This window comes from Poromitra crassiceps (assembly GCF_964638095.1).
Source record: "Poromitra crassiceps genome assembly, chromosome: 19".
Taxonomy (NCBI): Eukaryota; Metazoa; Chordata; class Actinopteri; order Beryciformes; family Melamphaidae; genus Poromitra; species Poromitra crassiceps.
This window is the reverse complement of record NC_139646.1, coordinates 4,986,504-5,004,458: the sequence shown is the minus strand read 5'-3', so window position 1 is coordinate 5,004,458 and position 17,955 is coordinate 4,986,504. Positions and strand designations below refer to the sequence as shown.

Below are 17,955 nucleotides of genomic sequence, written 5' to 3'. Positions count from 1 at the left end.
CTCTGTGAAACAAGTCATTTATTCAACAAGTTTATTTTGTACTTAGGGGAGCAAAAACAAAACTGGCTTTCTGTTAAATGATAAAGATACCTAATCTACACACATCCTCTCAATATTTCTCACCCCAGCTGAAGATTAAAGCTCATCCTGTTCCGAGATTTAATCACAAGCTGGGGGGGAAATCAGTCATTCATCATCACCACCACTAGAGGTGACAGACAGGAGAGGTACAGCATTATGCAACTCTGAAGGGGAGGGGGGGGCGGGGGAGTTAAGCAATAAGCCCCAAGAGGCCGTGGTTTACAGTATATAGATTTTACAACAGCTAAGGGGTGTTCTAAGGCAAGCCATGCCTTAAACACCCCTTAGCGGTTGTAAAATCACAGCCTCACGGGGCGTATTGCTTTCATAAATCGGTTACTACGTATAGCCTACCTGGTAAGGTTTCATCAACAACAACAACAAAATGCAATATTGATATCAAATAACTTTTTCGCCAAGCAATGTGGTCCTTCAGCCGCGGCATTTATCAGAACGGTTGCCAATCAACACACGTGTCTGCAGACACAACAACACTGAGACGCAGTAATACCGTGACGCCGGTTACAGGTGTGTGTTTGTAGAGTATTTCACACCGGCTTCGAACATGGCTCAGCCAATCGCAATCAAGGACCGAAACTATCCCGTTTTATAAGTAGGTAATTTCTCACCGCTTCACAATGTTTATCATCTTAAACAATTCTAAACAAATGAATCTAAATATAAAGAATTTGAACAAAAAAAAAGGCACAATAAAAAAAGTCTATGAACAAAAATTGAAGTCCTAAACGTTCAGGCTTATTTGAGCATGAGAAACGTGGGGATTAGGTCATGTATGTATATTAACTGAACGTGGCAGGAAAGAGAATAGAGTCGAGGGGGACTGTGGGCGTCTGGTCCAGACACATTTTTAAAGGTCAACAAGAGGTCACACAGAAGGTAAAAAAAGTCATTCGTCATCATTCTTGTCGTCCTCGTCCGCCACTGTGGCCTCGATTCCTTCATCCTCCTCGTCTTCCACCTCATCCACTACTCCCTCGTCTTCGCCAACCTCATCGTCCACCACATACTCCTCCTCCCCAACTTCAAAACCTTCTTCGTCTTCCTCCTCCTCCCGCGGAGCCTCTGCTGCTGCTGCTGCTGCCTCCTCCTGCACCTCCTCCTGTACCTCCTCCTTTACCTCTGCTGCCTCCGTTACCTCTGCTGCCTCCGTTCCTGGCTCCTCCTCCATCTTTTCCTCTTCGGCCCCGCCCCCTTCGCCCTCGACCGCCTCTTCGGCCGTCACTCCCTCCAGCTGCGGCTCCTCCTTGATAGGCTCTGCCTCTGTCTCCGCCTCTGTCTGGTTGTCATTGGTTAACTCCAGCTCTGACACGTCCATCACCATGGAGTCCTCGGGATCCTGGTCGTCTCGGTTACCGGTAAAGGGGTTCTCGCCCTGCCAAGGGAAGAGAAGATAGCACACGGTTTGTTCTGTACGTCTGCACTCTCGTCAAGTAAAGATTTCACTTTGGGATTGTGCCGTACAGTGTACTGGTACTACAACGTATGCCTTTGCTCCCTACGTACTGTACCTACATTTTCAGCAACGGTAACTATCAAAAGCTAGGTGCAGCACAGTATATGCTGAAAGGTGGGTGCATGCACAAATAGTGTAGCAGCTGTACCGTACTGTAGCTGCTACCATTATGTATGTCTAATGTTTAATTGTATGTTTAATTAGGTATATGCTATTAGCACCTGTACGTCGAATTTAAAATGTTTAAGCACGTCTAAAGTATGCACATGACATGTGCACCTATGTGCAGTGGATATGCCACTGTCTCTGACTTGTCTTATCACTCTACTGCCTTATTGCTTGTTGTGTCTCTTGTTGTTTTTGCACTCATATGCCCCGTTATATTTGTACTATGTTGTAAACGGAGTCTACAGCACAAGAATTTCACACGTGATACTTGTACCACGGAGTGACAATAAAAATCTTGAATCTTGCCACTGTATTTACCTTGAGGTAGCTCTCCAGCTTCTTGCCAATGAGCTTGTGGTTAAGGATGCTGCGAGCGACCGACAGGCTGGCCCTCTTGGACTGTTCCATCATACCCTGGGATCACAGAAGGACAGGCAAAAGTCAGACGGGACAAAGAGCAAAACAACCCAATCTAGCACTCAATTCAAGCACTTTCCAGAGTCAATAAAAAAAGATCCATTGACGTGAAGGGAGATGACGCAACTCATATCTCTATGGCTCTGACACACACACACACACACGGTATGCGCAAATATATTGGACATTCACAAATACATGTGCAATCACCGCTGACTGTGGCCAGTTGGAAAATGTTAACATATGGCCCAACCTAGGGCAGGAATCCTGAAGTTCAATTCAATACCATTTAAGACATTTTTTTAAGACCCTTTCAAACATTTTAAGACCTCAACACCACTTTGATCACATCGACAGGTGTGTAAATCACAATTTTCATCCCGAGACAATAATGAATGGATTCTTTGGACATTACGATAATTGCTGATATCACAAAGTCTGCCACAAACCCTAGACTGATGCATAAAATATATATATATATATATATATATATATAAATATATATATAAAAGAATTGTGTGTATGTATATATATATATATATACCGTATATATATATATATATATATATACACACACAATTCATTTTTGATTCCACCACCATTTTCTCCCCAATTGTACTTGGCCAATTCCCCCCCCCCCGCTGCTCAACCCTCTGCCGATCTGGGGAGAGCCGTAGACTAGCACCATGCTTCCTCCGACACATGCGCAGTTGCCAGCCGCTTCTTTTCACCTGACAGCGGGGAGCTTCCCCGGCAGGACGTAGCACATGGGAGGATCACGCTATTCCCACCAGTTCCCTTCCGCCCCGAACAGGTACCCCGACCTGATGTATCAACTTTGAATACTTTTCAAGACCCCTGCTAACCCTATCCTGGTACCTTGCGGTTGTAGTTGTGGTCAGAAGATTTAATGTGCTTCTGAATCAGGTGCTGTTGCATGGGGATGAAGAGGTCACATGCTGCACAGTGGGCTGCCTCCACTTTCCTCATGAAGTGTTCCATACCCAGCTCTACAGGAGTGCAAGAAAGAGACGAGAATATGTTTTAATAACAAACAATTGCTGTTTTCTCTCACACACAGATATACACAGCTGCTCCGTTTACCTCTGGTGAGGTCCTCCTCCTTGTAGACCTTGCAGATGGCAGCACTGTGGTTTTCCATCTGAGTAACCCTCTGGTCGGCCTTCTTATACTTGTTCATTAAGTACTCCTAGAAAACACAAACATACAGTTTCTGTGTCATGTAAAATTGTGCATATACATCATTCTCTCTGCGTCAGCAAAGTAGGGCACGGGTGCCAGCTCTGGCACGCAAAGGGTTAACCAGTGGCACGGCGGCACGCAGTAGCAATAAGTGCACAATTGACATTTTTTTGTAGAAATGCCAAATTACACCCATTTCACAGCCATTTGCACTGTCATTTAGTATGTTTACAGTACTAGTGTGACCCATGCTACTCTGCCTTTGGTTAGCCTCTTTGCGTTCCATGTGTTCCAAAGCAGCAGAGAACAGATGGAAATGTCGGAGCGAAAGAGACAATGTCAGGTCCTCCCGCTAAAAAACCTTGGGAGACACTGATTGACGAGCAAATTTGAAAATGGCACTTCATATCAAAAGGGTTGCCGATCCCTGGCCTAGTGTAAGCTCAGGAATTTAAGCAAAAAATAAACCTCTCTCATGACAGAAACCTTGTCTGGTCAAATAGAGTGCCGCAGGGATGAACTATGTTTGTAGGCCACCCAGGAGTTAGCATCACCCTCGCTTCCCTCATCTCAAAGTCAATGGGTGTTTGGTTAGATGCCTGAAATAACGTCCATGGTTTGTGATAGCCTACTTATACGTTTTGTTTGGCAAGATAATCTTCACAAATGACAATTTTTATGATTTTTGAAGCGTAAATGCGATGGCCAGAAATTGCGATGACCAGAAAACGCTTCAATCCATGTTCATTTGTGAAGATGATCTTGCTGAACAAAATGTGTAAATATAAACTTTTTAAACACAGACCTTATTTTCAGGCATCTAAACAAAAACACGTCAACTTGGGAGACGAGGGAATCCATGCCAACTCATTTCCGGGTTTTAGGACTGATTCTATTATTGGCTTTTACATCAAATAACCACGGGCACTTAAGGCTGAAATATACTTCCGCATCATCTTGGAGCCTTGCCCGGCGGCAGCTGGTCCTATACACTCGAACGTCAGCTTGACGAGGGGTCGCAGGGGAGTTGCGCAGCAAAATGAGTAAATTGTGTGATTTCACTAGGATTTCAATGACTAGAAGTTTGCCCAAGGAGAGAATGTAGTGCATATACTTGGTAATAGCTTTCACTCTCTCCTGTTATCTCCCCATCTATATTATATTATCCTCGCGCTGTTCGCATCGGCTGCGTGAGTCACATTTTCGAAGAGCTGCACGCACGCTGCGCCGGCAGGCTCGCCCACCGCGGCACGCGCCTCGGCGCATTCGGCGAGGGCTGAGGGGTTTGACGCACAAGTAGATCAAGGCCTTAAGGGGGGAAAAAGCTATTTTTGTACGTCTTCTATTGCAGGTTTGAGCAGCTCAAGTCTTCTTTTCAAACTTTTAAATCAAATTGATTGTCTGTTATTCACTTCTAGCAGACACGGGACACTGCCAGCACCAGATGGAAGTCACGTCAGATGCATAATGTGGGAGAAGAGGGATATCTTATAGGACAATCAATTCAGTTGCATAGTTTTTATTTTGCAGCTGTGGAATCCAAACAATGGAAATGGGTCAGGAACAGAAACTTAAATCCTCGTGAGCACATCTGTCAACTCTCTGTGCATTTAAGTCTCACCTGTAGGAAGTCTGTGGTGGGCTTGGACAGCTGGCTGGCCAGGAACTTGAAGTGGTCCTTGTGGAAGCGAGACTCAAGATGAACGACCATGTCCTCCTTGTAGAACGAGCGGAACTTACACGCAGAGCACGTAAACATCAGCCTGCAAAATAGGAACATTTCATCATTGCCTCATTCATGAATTTAACGCCATCAGACTTTTACATGGTATGCAGTGATCTGATATCCCCTATCCCAGTGTTTCTCAAACCTTTTCAGACCAAGGACCACTTCACCAAATAAAAAAAACTCAGGGACCACCTAACTCCTAGTCTCGCTAGCCAGCCTCTCTTCCTTTCCATCAGAGAGTCTGGCGTCGCAGGTTTCCATTGTGGGATTGCGAAAAAAAGGCTGTTTGGGTTAACCAATCAGCCTCGTCTTGGGCGGTGCTTAGCGTTAGTGCCCTTGGAAAATAGTTTCGGGGTGGAACTTGTGCCGAGCAGGCCTTCTTTATTGCGCAATCCAAATTTTCTTCAAAACTTGCCATTTTCAGCGTGTAGCAACGAGTTAGCCTGTAGGTTTCTGCCGTTAGCTTTCTACGCTAGCTAGTTAGCGTTCGACGGGAGCATTACAGAGACACACATGGGAGCGGAAGCCGCTCTGATTGACATATGGTCGGAGCCAATGAACAGAGCGTGACAGAGCTTGCAAGCGGGGGAGCAGATATCCTGCTGCCACCGAAACAGCCGCTCAAATGGGAGAGCAGCTTTAGAGCAGGGGCGGGCTTATCCCTGTTGCCTGTTTCCACAGCGCCAGACTCTGACGGAAAGGAAGAGAGGCTGGCTAGCGAGACTACCTAACTCCCAAAACATCCCCAAAAACAATAGGCCTACTACTTCAACTATAAATTAAAATTTTCTGGCTAATTAAATGACAAATAGAATTATGGCTGTACAATTAATCAAATGTTTTGGCTTCCCCAATTATGAAAACAAGATAACCGATATAAAAAAAATAATAATAATTTATTTTAGTTCAGAGATGCAAACTCATGGAGTGAAAAAGGTGACAGATCTACCAGGGCAGACACAAAATCACTAAAAATCATTCATTTAAGCGTCCTATTTTGGGATGAAAAAGGTGACTGTCACCGAAAGGTGACTAGTTTGCATCCTTTTAGTTAAGTCCATTTATTTCTCCTTTTCAGTTCAAATATATTCAAAGTTCAAAGAAAGTTTTTTCAAGTTCAATGAATGCACAATGTTGCCAAAGTCAAATAGGCTATCTGTTGCCATCTTAAAGTTGCATTCAGTGATGTTTTTGTGTTCAAATAAGTGTTAAATGGCTCTATATTCTGACAGCAATCACTGAAATAGAGTGTTTGTTTCTGCAACCGTAACTCGTAGAGACTCAGGGGTGGTGGCATTGGATTTGGGGTGAAAAAATACATAGAGTCCCTTTATAAGCATCGCAATCTGACCTTCCGTTTCCAAGAAAATGTAAACATTTCTCTGATTGGATAGTGGGAGGTGGGCGGCAGTGTAACAAAAGGAAAAAAGATAAATCTACTCGTGGACCACTAGCCCCAACACTGCCCTATACTTGAGTTTGTGATTTCTTTGATATTTAATTATATTTGCAACCAGATATAATTACTTATTAAACAGCATCATGACTCAATACCGTTACACCTCCTTGGCCGAGGACTGCAGTCATACTGAGCGCATTGTCCTTAATTGCCTCGTCAAACTAGTCTTGATGGTGAAAAAAGTTTGCTTGTAACAAAATCACTCATTTGACTTGAAGGAATGTAAATACGTTATCACATTCGCTAACCTGTCGCTCTTCGAACAAGTCGGATTGTCTTGTAGGCGAGATGTTTGAAGTTGGACGTGTTGGCTCCCTTCGCCTGCGCCGCTTTGAAACATCGTTTACAGGCAGGCTATGTTGTGTCCGTGGGTTTTGCCCTGACTGTGATCAAAGTCATTCTATATTTCGCTCTGTGCATCTGGGGTGTCTGTGTTTGGCAAGACTGCAGCAGCCATGTTTGAGACGAGGCGGGGGAAAAACTGCTAACACGCCAACTACTAGGAGTTGAAGGCGAAGTAATGACCTGCCCTCCTCTGCCTCCGATTGGCTAGAATAATTCCTTACGTCGGTTGGATTGGTCACAGGACACACTTGGATATTGCATGTGCACCATTGAGTTAACAGGCGTCGACGCATTTTTGTGTAGTTTTAAGTGACAAATTGTACCAGCGTACTTCGATGTCAAAACGCGTGCCTGCCTGCTACGAAAAATGAGTGCAGGTTGGCAGGTCTGAAGTTTGGTTCATGAGGACAGCATCTGTGCACCAGTTTTCATTCATAACAAAGCACACCTTCACATTTTGAGAAAGGTAAATGAGGCAAGAGAGATGAAGGCAGGAATGTCCAAAGTCCGGCCTGAGGGCCAATTGTGGCCCGCGGACAGATTTTAAGCGGCCCTCGGCTCGTCTCTCAAAATATACAATATGTGGCCCTCCACACAGTATTGGTTAATCAAGCAAGTCTACTTTGCACTTTTTCCGTTCACCTAATGATGACAGCACTATCATATCATACAGTTTGTAGACAAGCACCAAGTAGGAACTATGCAGGCGGCCGCGGAACTACAGTCATGTTTTCAGATGGTAAACAAAACCCTTACAATACAATTGTATTGTATGTGATTCTTTTAATAACCCATATGATAGTAGCCGGCCCCCCGGGTATTTTCACATTATCTAATCTGGCCCCCATTCAAAAAAGTTAGGACACCCGTGAAGTAAGGTGATCTAGCATGTAATCCTGACCCCTGGGTGGTCTTTAGTTTGCCTCCTCACCTTTCCAGGTAGCCCCTCCCCCTCTTTCTATTTTTGGGGGGCTTGTCCTGGGCTTGGGCTGGGCTGGCCTTGCCCTGTTGCTTCTTCTTGGCCTGAGAGTTGTCCTCCTGTATGGGTGCATCTGATGTGGAAAAGAAGAGTAGAAAATAAGTATGCCAAGAGATTGCATAAGGACGGAGTGTAAGTTGATGTAGACTGCAAGAGCCTAGCACAACAGCAGGTCAAGCTTACCTTTCTCCACATCGGGTTCAGGATTCGTCTCCTGTGGAGAAGAGAAAAAGCACCCCCTTATTTATGAACATAAATACACAGAATCCTCAGTTTTTAGTAGGGATACAGCGCACCTATATGAACATTTTGGCCGATGCGGTAGATTCCCTGCCTACCAACGCGAGGGTCACAGGTTCGAGCCCCAGTGTTACCTCCAGCTTATGCGGGCACAATTGGCCCCGTCTGCAGGTGCCGGGTGGGAAGCTAGATTAAGGGTATGTGTCCTGGTCACTGCACTAGTGCCTCCTCTGGTCGCTAGGTGCGCCCGTTCGGGGGGAGTTGGGGGGACTGAGGGGAATAGCATGATCCTCCCATGTGCTACGTCCTGCCAGTGAAACTGAAAAGAAGTGGCTGGCGACTGCACATTTATCCGAGTAATGTGCTAGTGTACAATTGGGGTGAAAACGGTGGGGGGGCTCAAATAGGTCAATAGAATTTTGGCAGATACGATAACCCATATTAAAATTGCTTTTATGGCAGATAACCGATATTCATGATGTTGGTTATGTGATCATCTGTATAAAAACAAGTTTGTATGATCATCGAATTGTGTACATACTGAAAAACACATGTGAACATTGTGAATTTGAAAAAAGTTATGCCTTTATTTCCAAAACATTTGGTAAATCATAGACTTACCGCATAGCGATATATACAAAAAATAACAAACCATACCGGCCAATACCGATATGATTGATTGCTGATATATAATTGTGCATCCCTAGTTGTTAGAGAAGAGATAATCAAAAGAGAACCAGTAGTAGCCTTGTAGTGCTGCACGATTTGGGGAAAAGGTGCGATTAGCGATTAGGGTGGACAATATTGCGATTGCGATTGCGATATAATAAACAAGAGGTATCTAGGGATGTGCCGGCATGAGTTTTTGACGGTATGATAACCTTGGACAAAAATACCACGGTTTCACATATCACAGACTAAAATACATGAAATATGTTACAATTTAAAATATATTAAAACTAAAAAAATAAAACAATTTGAAATTAAATTATCTTTACAAAAAATAAAACATTTTGAGACATTTGCCTGTCCCAAACATGTAAAAAAAGAAACACCAGTCAAATAGAAACTGCACTGTGTTACAGCACATAGAAGATGGCTCAGCAAAGTTGCAAGTTAGTTACATGTCTGTCCAGCAATACTAATGAATGATACACCCCGTTTATTTATTTTGTAGCGACAGATGGCCTTAAACGCCACACTCACGTGACGCTTCTTGAGAGAGAGGTGAGGTTACGTGCATCTGCAGACTTTTAACGAGGGACCATGAAGGCGTCATGTGACGTCAGGCTAGCTAGGAGCCTGGAGGTGATGCTGCCAGTGCTGGCAGCTGCGACAGTGTTTTGCTATCAACCTTGTTAATCTCGTTATATTCTTCATCACAGCGGGTCATCCCCACTGTGTACTTAATCGCGCACTAGTTCTGCATAAGCACCTGCAGCTCTCTCCTTATTTTACTGACTTCTCACTGATCACACGGCTGTTTACATGCGTTTCTGAACGAACGGCTAGCTAGTTATTATTAGCATAGCTTGCTGTTAGCAATCATGGATGTTCTCTCTCGCCCTCTCGGTAGATAAGTAACCTTGCTGCACATAACATTACTTATTTGCGGGAGTCCATGGGAGAAGTCTCCCGCTAGTATTGATGCCCAGTGTGATGGCAGAGAAACGTGTGTTTGCTGCGTCGCGTGTAACGTTAGTTTAGAGGAGGCTCTCTCACACACACACACACACTCAAAAAGACGTGAAAAAAATAAAATAATCGCACACTTTTGCGGTTATGTAATCGCACGTGCTGACATCGCGATTGCGATTCGATTAATCGTGCAGCACTATAGCCTTGTATAAATGATGATCTACTCACAGTAGCAGCAGGTTTGTCGCTGTCGCCATTTTTCTCTGCTGCCGGCTCTATGGAGAAACAGCAGGTGAACATCAACCATTACCAGGCCAGCCAAACACAATCAAACACACAGAAAGGGTGTGCGGTGTAATGGCACAGTTAATCTAGCGTTTAGCATTTCAGTAAGTACCTTGGACAGATTCTGTCCCTGCGATCTCTTTCTTATTCATTTTGGACTCTGGTTCATCGGCTTCAGTCACCGTTTCTGTTTGCTTTCTCTTCTTCTGCTGTGGCTTCACCTGCTAGGGGTCAACACAATCAATTCGAACTCACATGGACACAAACAAACGGACAATACAACGAGTATTACGGGATTTCTAGGCTAAACTCTTGTCAATGGCAAGTTGGCACACGTAAAATATTAAGTCTCCCCTCTATGGGCATTCCCTTAGCACTAACATTAGCCTTATCCTAAGAGTGTCCAGTTATGGGGGGAAATAAAAAAACAAAAATCCAAATAAAATCCAAAAAGGGAAATCATCAAACACCCCCATTATGTGAAGTGGCCAAATGATGTGCGGGGGTGATGACTGGGCAGTTTTTGGTAGAAAGAGGGCAGTTTAGCTCCCTGGGGCATTTCTGACCACATTCAACACGGACTTGGACAGATGGGAGGGGCAGTGATGTGTCAAATTTGGGTTTTATGTGGGACAGGTTGCTTTAGATGACACACATTGGTACTAGCATTTATGGTTGGGCTTGCTAGTTGGCTGAAGGTACAAAAAGGAGGAGATTGAAATGGTCTTTACTTGTGCCCAGTGTTGGGGGGGGGGGGGGGGGGGGGGGGGTTGGCTGGAGGTACTTACTTTGTTGAGGGGTCTCTTGCGGCCTCGCTGGCCTCGGCCCCCTCCAAAGTTCCTCCCAGGGAAGTCGTGAGGCCCTTGGGTGGAACCCTGATGGAAACCCCCACTCTCAGGGTACATGCGGTTGGACAGGAGGGATGGGAGCTTTCCTCTACCACCTCCTGGGGAGTGGCCACGGTGGGAGTGGCCACCACCACCACCACCACCACCACCACCACCACCACCACCACCACCACCACCTCCTCCTCCCCGCCCTCCTCTTAACGGAGTGGGGTCAGATCTGCGGCCTCCAAAACCTCCAGCTCCTCCTCGACCCCCGGCACTTCCACCCCTTCTGGGGGTGCGGCGGCCTGCTCCGGCCCATCCTCCTCCACCTCCTGAACCTCCTCCCTGGCCACTGGAGAAGGACTCCCTCATATTCTGTCGCATCTTAGCGACTCCTCCGTAGGACGAGGACTGGCTGTCGAAGCCTCCTCCTCCTCCTCCTCCTCCTCCTCCTCCACCCCCTAGCCCCATTCCCCCTCCGAAGCCTGAGCCTCCGCGCTGCTGACCCAACAGCATGTTGTCCCCGCGGCCGTCACCGTAGCCATAGCTACCGCCGCCGCCAGATCTGTAGAGATCTCGGGAAGAGGTGAGAGAGGAGGGGCGCGAGTCGAACGACTCGTACTGCTCAAACCTGCGGGGGAGGAGGAGGGAGGGAGAGGGGCGATAGAGAAGAGCAGAGAGTGAGGGAGGGAGGGAGGCAGTCAGGTTGGGATTTCTCCCACCTGCTCTTCCTTCTTCTCCTCCATGGTCTCGCTTTCTCTCTCCCTTTCTGTCTCACTCCCAGCTTCATGTCATGATGGAACCATGTAGGCAAGATAAAACTGATGATCCAAAACACCGTAACAGTCTGGATGTGGTCCTTCATAGCACAGTAATGTTTTTCTCTGAACATTAAGTTTGCAGAACTCATCCAACCACACCTCGCTGTTGGGAGGTCAAAGGGCGAGTAGCACCCTGGCAGGTTAGGGGAAATGCATTTTTAACCCCCACTCCTTAGTATGAGATAGGTCATCAAACCTTAGTATGAGAGGTTATCAAACCTTAGTATGAGAGAGGTTATCAAACCTTAGTATGAGAGAGGTTATCAAACCTTAGTATGAGAGACAGGTTATCAAACCGGGGCAATATGAGACAGAGGCAAATGGGCAGAGCTGTTGGTCACACAAAGAAACAGACAAAAGCATTGTCCATTAGAACCAGTGATGTGCCATGGCAGATGCAAGAGGTGAAACACTTGGGAAGTGATTAGATTATACTCCGATAATCACGAGGGGGGGGGGGGGGGGGGCTTCAAATCAAGCTTCTTTTTCAGGGGTAAGGGAGTGATTTCTTATTCAGCAGGTCAGGCCTTCAATAGACTTCAATTCAGCTCGACAGACACAGTAATGCCATGCCAACATCTGTACACTCATGGCTCTTGTGTAACCTAAAGCCAGCACATAGGGTCAGGTCATGGGTCAGAGGTCATGTGAAGGATGACGAGAACAAAAAGTGTGTCAAAATAAAAATCAAAGGGTCAAGACAAAAGGAAATGTTGAAAGAGCACTAGGTAAAACATGATCTCTAGGGTGAGACTTGCTTGACATCTAACTTACCCAGATGGTATAAAATGTGAGTGAAGAAGACATTTGATGAGACCCTGCATGAGATTAATCTGAATTACAGGCACCATTTGACTGTCCAAGCATGAGGTCCATGGGAAAAATTCAGGAAACAATGTCAACCAAACGGATCATGGAAGCAGGGTACCCCCCCAGCGTTCGCGGCACATGAGCAACCCAGACCAGCCGGTGGTCCAAAAAATATTGTCATGCCGTAATCTCTAATTTTATCACTAGATTATAGAAAACATACTGTGCACTTATTCTTCTGCGTTTATTATATTTAAAATCACTCCAAACGGCCAATTTAGGTCATCTCATTCTAGCTTCATATGTAAAATGGTGTGGTTTATCTTAGACCGCCCGGGCCAGGCAGAACCATCGTGAGGGCCCGGTTCTGGCCCCTGAGCCACATAATGCCCAGGTCTGATTTAGAATGAAATTTAATGCCAACGTCACTGCCATACTGGCAAAAGTGTGAAGCAGAGTGGAAAGTCAGCATGGATTTTAAACCATTTTAAGTACTTGGATTTAATCAAACATTTTATTATAATAATCACACTCGTATTTACTGAGGGATGCGTGTACTTTTAACATAAAATGAAAACGATGTATATATGTTTAACCGCCACCTGTTTGTGCTACTACATTTTTAGCTTACTAGCACCAGTGCTACCACCTAATAAAGCGTGCGTACAGCTCTGCCTAGTGCATAGCCAGGACCTTCTTGCTGTGAAGTTACAGCACTCACAGCTCTTCTAACCACGGAGCCGGCCGTTTAATGGTCGTGCAAAAACCTGCCTGCAAATGTTCTAATATTGTGTTGTGTGTACATTGTGTTGTGTGTACATTGTGTTGTGTGTACATTGTGTTGTGTGTACATTGTGTTGTGTGTACATTGTGTTGTGTGTACATTGTGTTGTGTGTACATTGTGTTGTGTGTACATTGTGCAATCTTCAATCTTCCAGCTCTAGCGTCACCTTTTACAAACAGCCTCTGTGACGAATCCATACCGTAACCCAAACAAACGGGAGAGAGAAAAGAAAAGCTAGCTGGGGTGTGAGAACAAGGACAAAATTGAATACTGAAGATACAAAAGGGACCAAGAGATGAAGGGGTAAAAGGAATACATGTGCACTTTAAACTGCATGGTCAGTTGTGTCTACACTGTATGCATGAGCAGACAGCTACTGGGTTGAAAGATAATTCTGGTAATTTTTCCCACTTGGGCCTTATTTGCCATTACAGTGATCGCTCAATGCTAACTAGTAGCTCCAAACGTCTGTGAAATACGCAGAAATACGCCTGCCGCTGCTAGCCACAGCTCAGCCGATTGTTGTTGTTTTTTGGTCGAGGCGTTGCGAGGAGAGAAGGAGAGAGGAGAGTGGTTTGGGTGATGAAAATGTGTTCAGAATGGAGGGGTGTGGGTCTCACCGCTGTCTGTCTGGCAGCAACGTTTTGAAAGGGGAGCAAACGGATACATTTTTGTGTAAAAACTGTACTGCTTGTTGTGATTGTGAAGCGGACGATGCAAGTGAGACATCCTCTTCTACAAAACACAAGTGTACTCTGTTGTATCCTCTGATTAACGTAGCCGACACTCCCATAAGCCGATCAGGACCCAAAGAACTACCAATTAGAAATCAGCACCCGCAAAAAATAGATTTGATAGGGCTCGCATAAAAAGGCAAACTGTTGTTGCGTTCTAGCCTTTGATTCCGCGTTTACACACAGCGTTTGTGATAAAGATTCACGTGCAGACTGGAGCTGCAAATGTCATCGCCTACTTGAAGCAGTGTCAAGCCAGCCAGAAAAAAAACTGAAACTTCCGGTTAGAACGTTCACAATAATGGCAATTCAATAAAGTAGTGGTAATAGCATAGCCATATTGATGCACATTGTAACATTGTGTTTGTGTGTGATCTAAAATACACAGAACACAGACAAATTGGAGGAATATCTGCTGCCTTGATTTGACCAGTAAAAGACCGGCAATTACCGGATAAAGGAAACACTGGGCCAAGCCAATACAAACCTAGACATGTCTCACTATATCATACACATCTCAAGAGTCAACCTGAAATAATTGTGTTCTTATAAAGAAACTTGACTGTCAGTTTCCTTGGGAGATTGTACGAGGCAGCATGTAAAGGTTAAGTCACTCTATGGTAGCAAAATAATTCAGATTTTAATTAGAATCTATCAACATGACTGCAAATGATAAACACGCCCCATGTTGAAAATAACCACACTTAACATAGCTGCAAACTCATGGAGAGTGAAAAGGTGGCAGACACAAAACCACTCGCAAATCATTCACTTAAGGTAGCATGACTCAATTTCCCCTCAGGGATCAACAAAGTTTTTTCTGATTCTGATAAGTGTACTATTTTGGGATAAAAAAAATTGTGACTGTCAGCTAAAGGTGACTAGTTTGTAGGTAATGAATAATAATGTATTTTTACGTGCTGGTAAATTAAATTAGGTCATCATCCCTATATCTCTGTCCATTACCTGTCACCACGGCTCCCTTTCAGTCCTCCTTCCAGCTGTGTGAGCATGTCCAGGCGCTGGTTAATCTTGGCAATGACAGCATCTGCATTTGTGCCTGTGGATGAGAGCAGGGAGCCCCCTGAGAGACCTCTCTTCATCTGCCCACCTCCATAGCCGCCGAGCCCCGACATCGAGTCCTTATAACCTCCTCCATACATGTCAAAGTCGCCAGAACCTAGAGGGGCAAGGAGTGAATGTTGTAATCACTTGATGAACAAACCTTTGGTCAAACTAAGACTGTTATGTGGTTCATTTGAATTGGTTAAAGAATGGGCTATTTTCAAGGTATTCCAGTAGTTGACCCCCCACCCAAACCCAAAGCCTTCGAGGACCTTGTATGAACCTTACCCTCAGGCTCTTTCTATGTTCGTCTCAGGACTTCACTGTAGTAAGAGCCCTCTTACCGACCATAGGATTTTCGTTAGACAATCTGTGTTGGGCATTAAACTCACCTTATTTCTGCACTTTGAAGTCACAGGTAGGGTCGGGTGGGGCAAACTAATTATATCGGAAGCCTAGTTGCCGGAAAAAAGTGAGCGGTGGTGGTCTGTCTAAATGCATTGTAGAATGTATGTACAAGACAAAATGATGCCAGTGCGCATGCGTCTGGACCCTGTTTCCAGGCAACTCTGTGATTCTCGTCAAACTTTGTCTTAAAAAAAAAGAACCGCCGCTCACTTTTTCCCGCAACTAGGCTTCCGATATAATTAGTGTCACGTTAATAACCGCACAATAGCTCTTGGTCTTAACGTCTTGTTTTATTATTTAACACACACCGGCTCAGCCGTGGACATGAACCACATGACAACACATGAGGTGCTCAGTGACATATTTGCTATTGTGCGGTTCGTGACAATTAGTTTGCCCCACCCGACCCTACCTGTGACTTCAAAGTGCAGAAATAAGGTGAGTTTAATGCCCAACAGAGATTGTCTAACGAAAATCCTATGGTCGGTAAGAGGGCTCTTACTACAGTGAACTTGAAGGCCTGAGACGAACATAGAAAGAGCCTGAGGGTAAGCATGAACCCTGTGAAAAGAAGATGGTACCACTAGTCGGTCTGTGTTTATGTCATTACATGTTGCGTTTTGTGTATTGGTGTTTTTCCTCACCTCTGCTGCCTGATCCACCGCCTCCCCAACTGGAGTACCCTAGAAGAAAAGAAATTCGAGTGGTATAGTAACGTTAGCTAGCTAACTTTGGCAAACCAACCAGCCAAGACATCTGGTAACGAATAAAGTTGCTAAGTTGTTGAATGGTGTGGCGGCCATTTTATTAGCTTTAAGAGTCAATTTTGTGCCACACTGGCTGACTCCATTTTAACGAGATCAGCTAGCTAACGTTAACTTTAGCGTTAGCTAACGCTAGCTAAAAAATGAACAAGAGCGACTGTTAGCTGTTTCATAGTAAAGTCGCAAAAACGGTTAATGCGAACGTTGCCTGGATATATCGGGTCTACTTTCCTATTCATGTTAGCGATCCTTAACGCTACATTTGGCCTGTAGTAACGTTAGCTTGTGGAGCAGACAGGGAGCGTTATACCTACCTACGGTCAAACGGTTACAAGTTATAACGTTAGCCGACCTGCAGCTGATTAAAGCTATAACGTTAGATAGTGTTAGCAAGGTATCTGATGTTAACGTTACTAATGGCATTAGCTAATGGCATTAACATTACTAATGGCAAGTAGCTGTGACGCTACGCTGCAACAAAGCATTTGGCTCGTGCAGCGTCTATCGAGCTAACGCTAGGTACATTGCAACCAACCACTGTAACGTTAGTTTAAAACAAAAACATGCACCCCCACACAGGTTAGAACGTCAATTTTGACTACGAATGGCCAGGTTTGTATTTACCAGAGCCGTAGCCTCGACCGTCCATGGTTTCGTTGTACGCTGTTCTTCTGTTCCAACTCAACTCACACTGCGGTAGTACCACGACTTCAATGGGTGGGGGCTGAACCTCGCGTCACCAGGCTCTTCTCGAGTGGGGGCTGGGTGCCAAATTAAAGACCTTGAATAGGTAGAGACACGCCACTCCAGCTCCCCCAATAATAAGAAATTGTATTCACGGTATCCTAAATGGGCGTGGTCATCAGCTTGTGATTGGCTGTCTGTCAATGGTAATGAAACTTCATTGGCTGACCAGTCTTCTAAGTGGGCGTGAGTGGCGAAACCGCTGTGGCAGAGATACAGGAAGTGACTTGAATTTGGGGTGTCTATCTATATTAAATGTCTCTGTGGGTGCTGCTTCTCTTCTCTCTCTGTCGCGCCTTCTTCTTCCGTGAATGGAAGTGAAAAAATATTGCATTAGTTATTATTAAAAGAGCACATAAAATAGCCTAAGTGTGTTTTGGTTAAAGAGATAGTTCAGAAATACAGTAGTTTTGGGTAAATCATCATCCAGGAATTGAGCGAGGGGGGCTCCTTGCATTTTTCCTACAGTTTGCATTGTACCTGAATGCACCTTGAAGGGTGGTGGTGGGCTGGTGGCACAGCTGAAAGGCATTGGCGTATACCAGTGTTGGGGGGTAACTCATTACAAAAGTAACATGTAATATTACTTTTAGCAGTAACTCAGTAATATAACTTATTACCAATAGGATTTCAGTAATATTATACCAGTTACTTTGTCAAGTAACACAAGTTACACATTGAGTTACATTTTTTCTATCAAAGCACATATTTAAATGAAGATACAATCATGTCATAATCAAATAGTGTTTTTATGCAAATAACCACTATGGATGACAACAACAAAGGAAAAGGATAACATTTAGAATTGCTTGTGACCTCTCCCCCTCTCTCACCTACTACCTCCACAGTAGCCTGGGTAAACCCATCCCCCACGTGACCTGCTCTCAGTGGCTGGGTTTACCTAGGCTACCTCCACAGTATACTGCGACCAACAGACGTAGATTTCTCCTGACCCAAACAGATCAAGTCCAGACTG

The 17,955-nt window shown here is 44.9% G+C and overlaps 1 protein-coding gene across 2 annotated transcripts; it reads right to left on the bottom strand.

The window, feature by feature from the left end:
* Positions 1-16: 16 nt before the first annotated feature.
* akap8l (A kinase (PRKA) anchor protein 8-like) lies at positions 17-16,960 on the bottom strand. 2 transcript variants are annotated; one of them, XM_083655930.1, is made up of 13 exons: positions 16,860-16,960; positions 16,116-16,154; positions 14,965-15,178; positions 10,807-11,479; positions 10,131-10,242; positions 9,962-10,008; positions 8,039-8,069; positions 7,808-7,928; positions 4,965-5,106; positions 3,245-3,350; positions 3,020-3,150; positions 2,042-2,137; positions 17-1,474 (listed from the first exon to the last, which is right to left on the bottom strand). In XM_083655930.1, exons 1-13 carry the CDS (start codon positions 16,882-16,884, stop codon positions 989-991), a joined length of 2,223 nt encoding a protein of 740 aa, XP_083512056.1. In that variant the 5' UTR covers positions 16,885-16,960; the 3' UTR covers positions 17-988. The 2 variants fall into 2 exon arrangements, with proteins under 2 accessions (XP_083512056.1, XP_083512057.1); XM_083655931.1 differs by having other exon boundaries at positions 10,131-10,239.
* Between the last annotated feature and the right edge of the window lie 995 nt (positions 16,961-17,955).

Coding starts and splice junctions, on each gene's coding strand:
- akap8l (XM_083655930.1), bottom strand. CDS start 16,884: ATGGACGGTCGAGGCTACGGCTCTG. Junction 2,138..3,019: donor ACCACAACTACAACCGCAAG/GTACCAGGATAG, acceptor CTGTGATCCCAG/GGTATGATGGAACAGTCCAA. Junction 1,475..2,041: donor AGCTGGAGAGCTACCTCAAG/GTAAATACAGTG, acceptor TTCCCTTGGCAG/GGCGAGAACCCCTTTACCGG.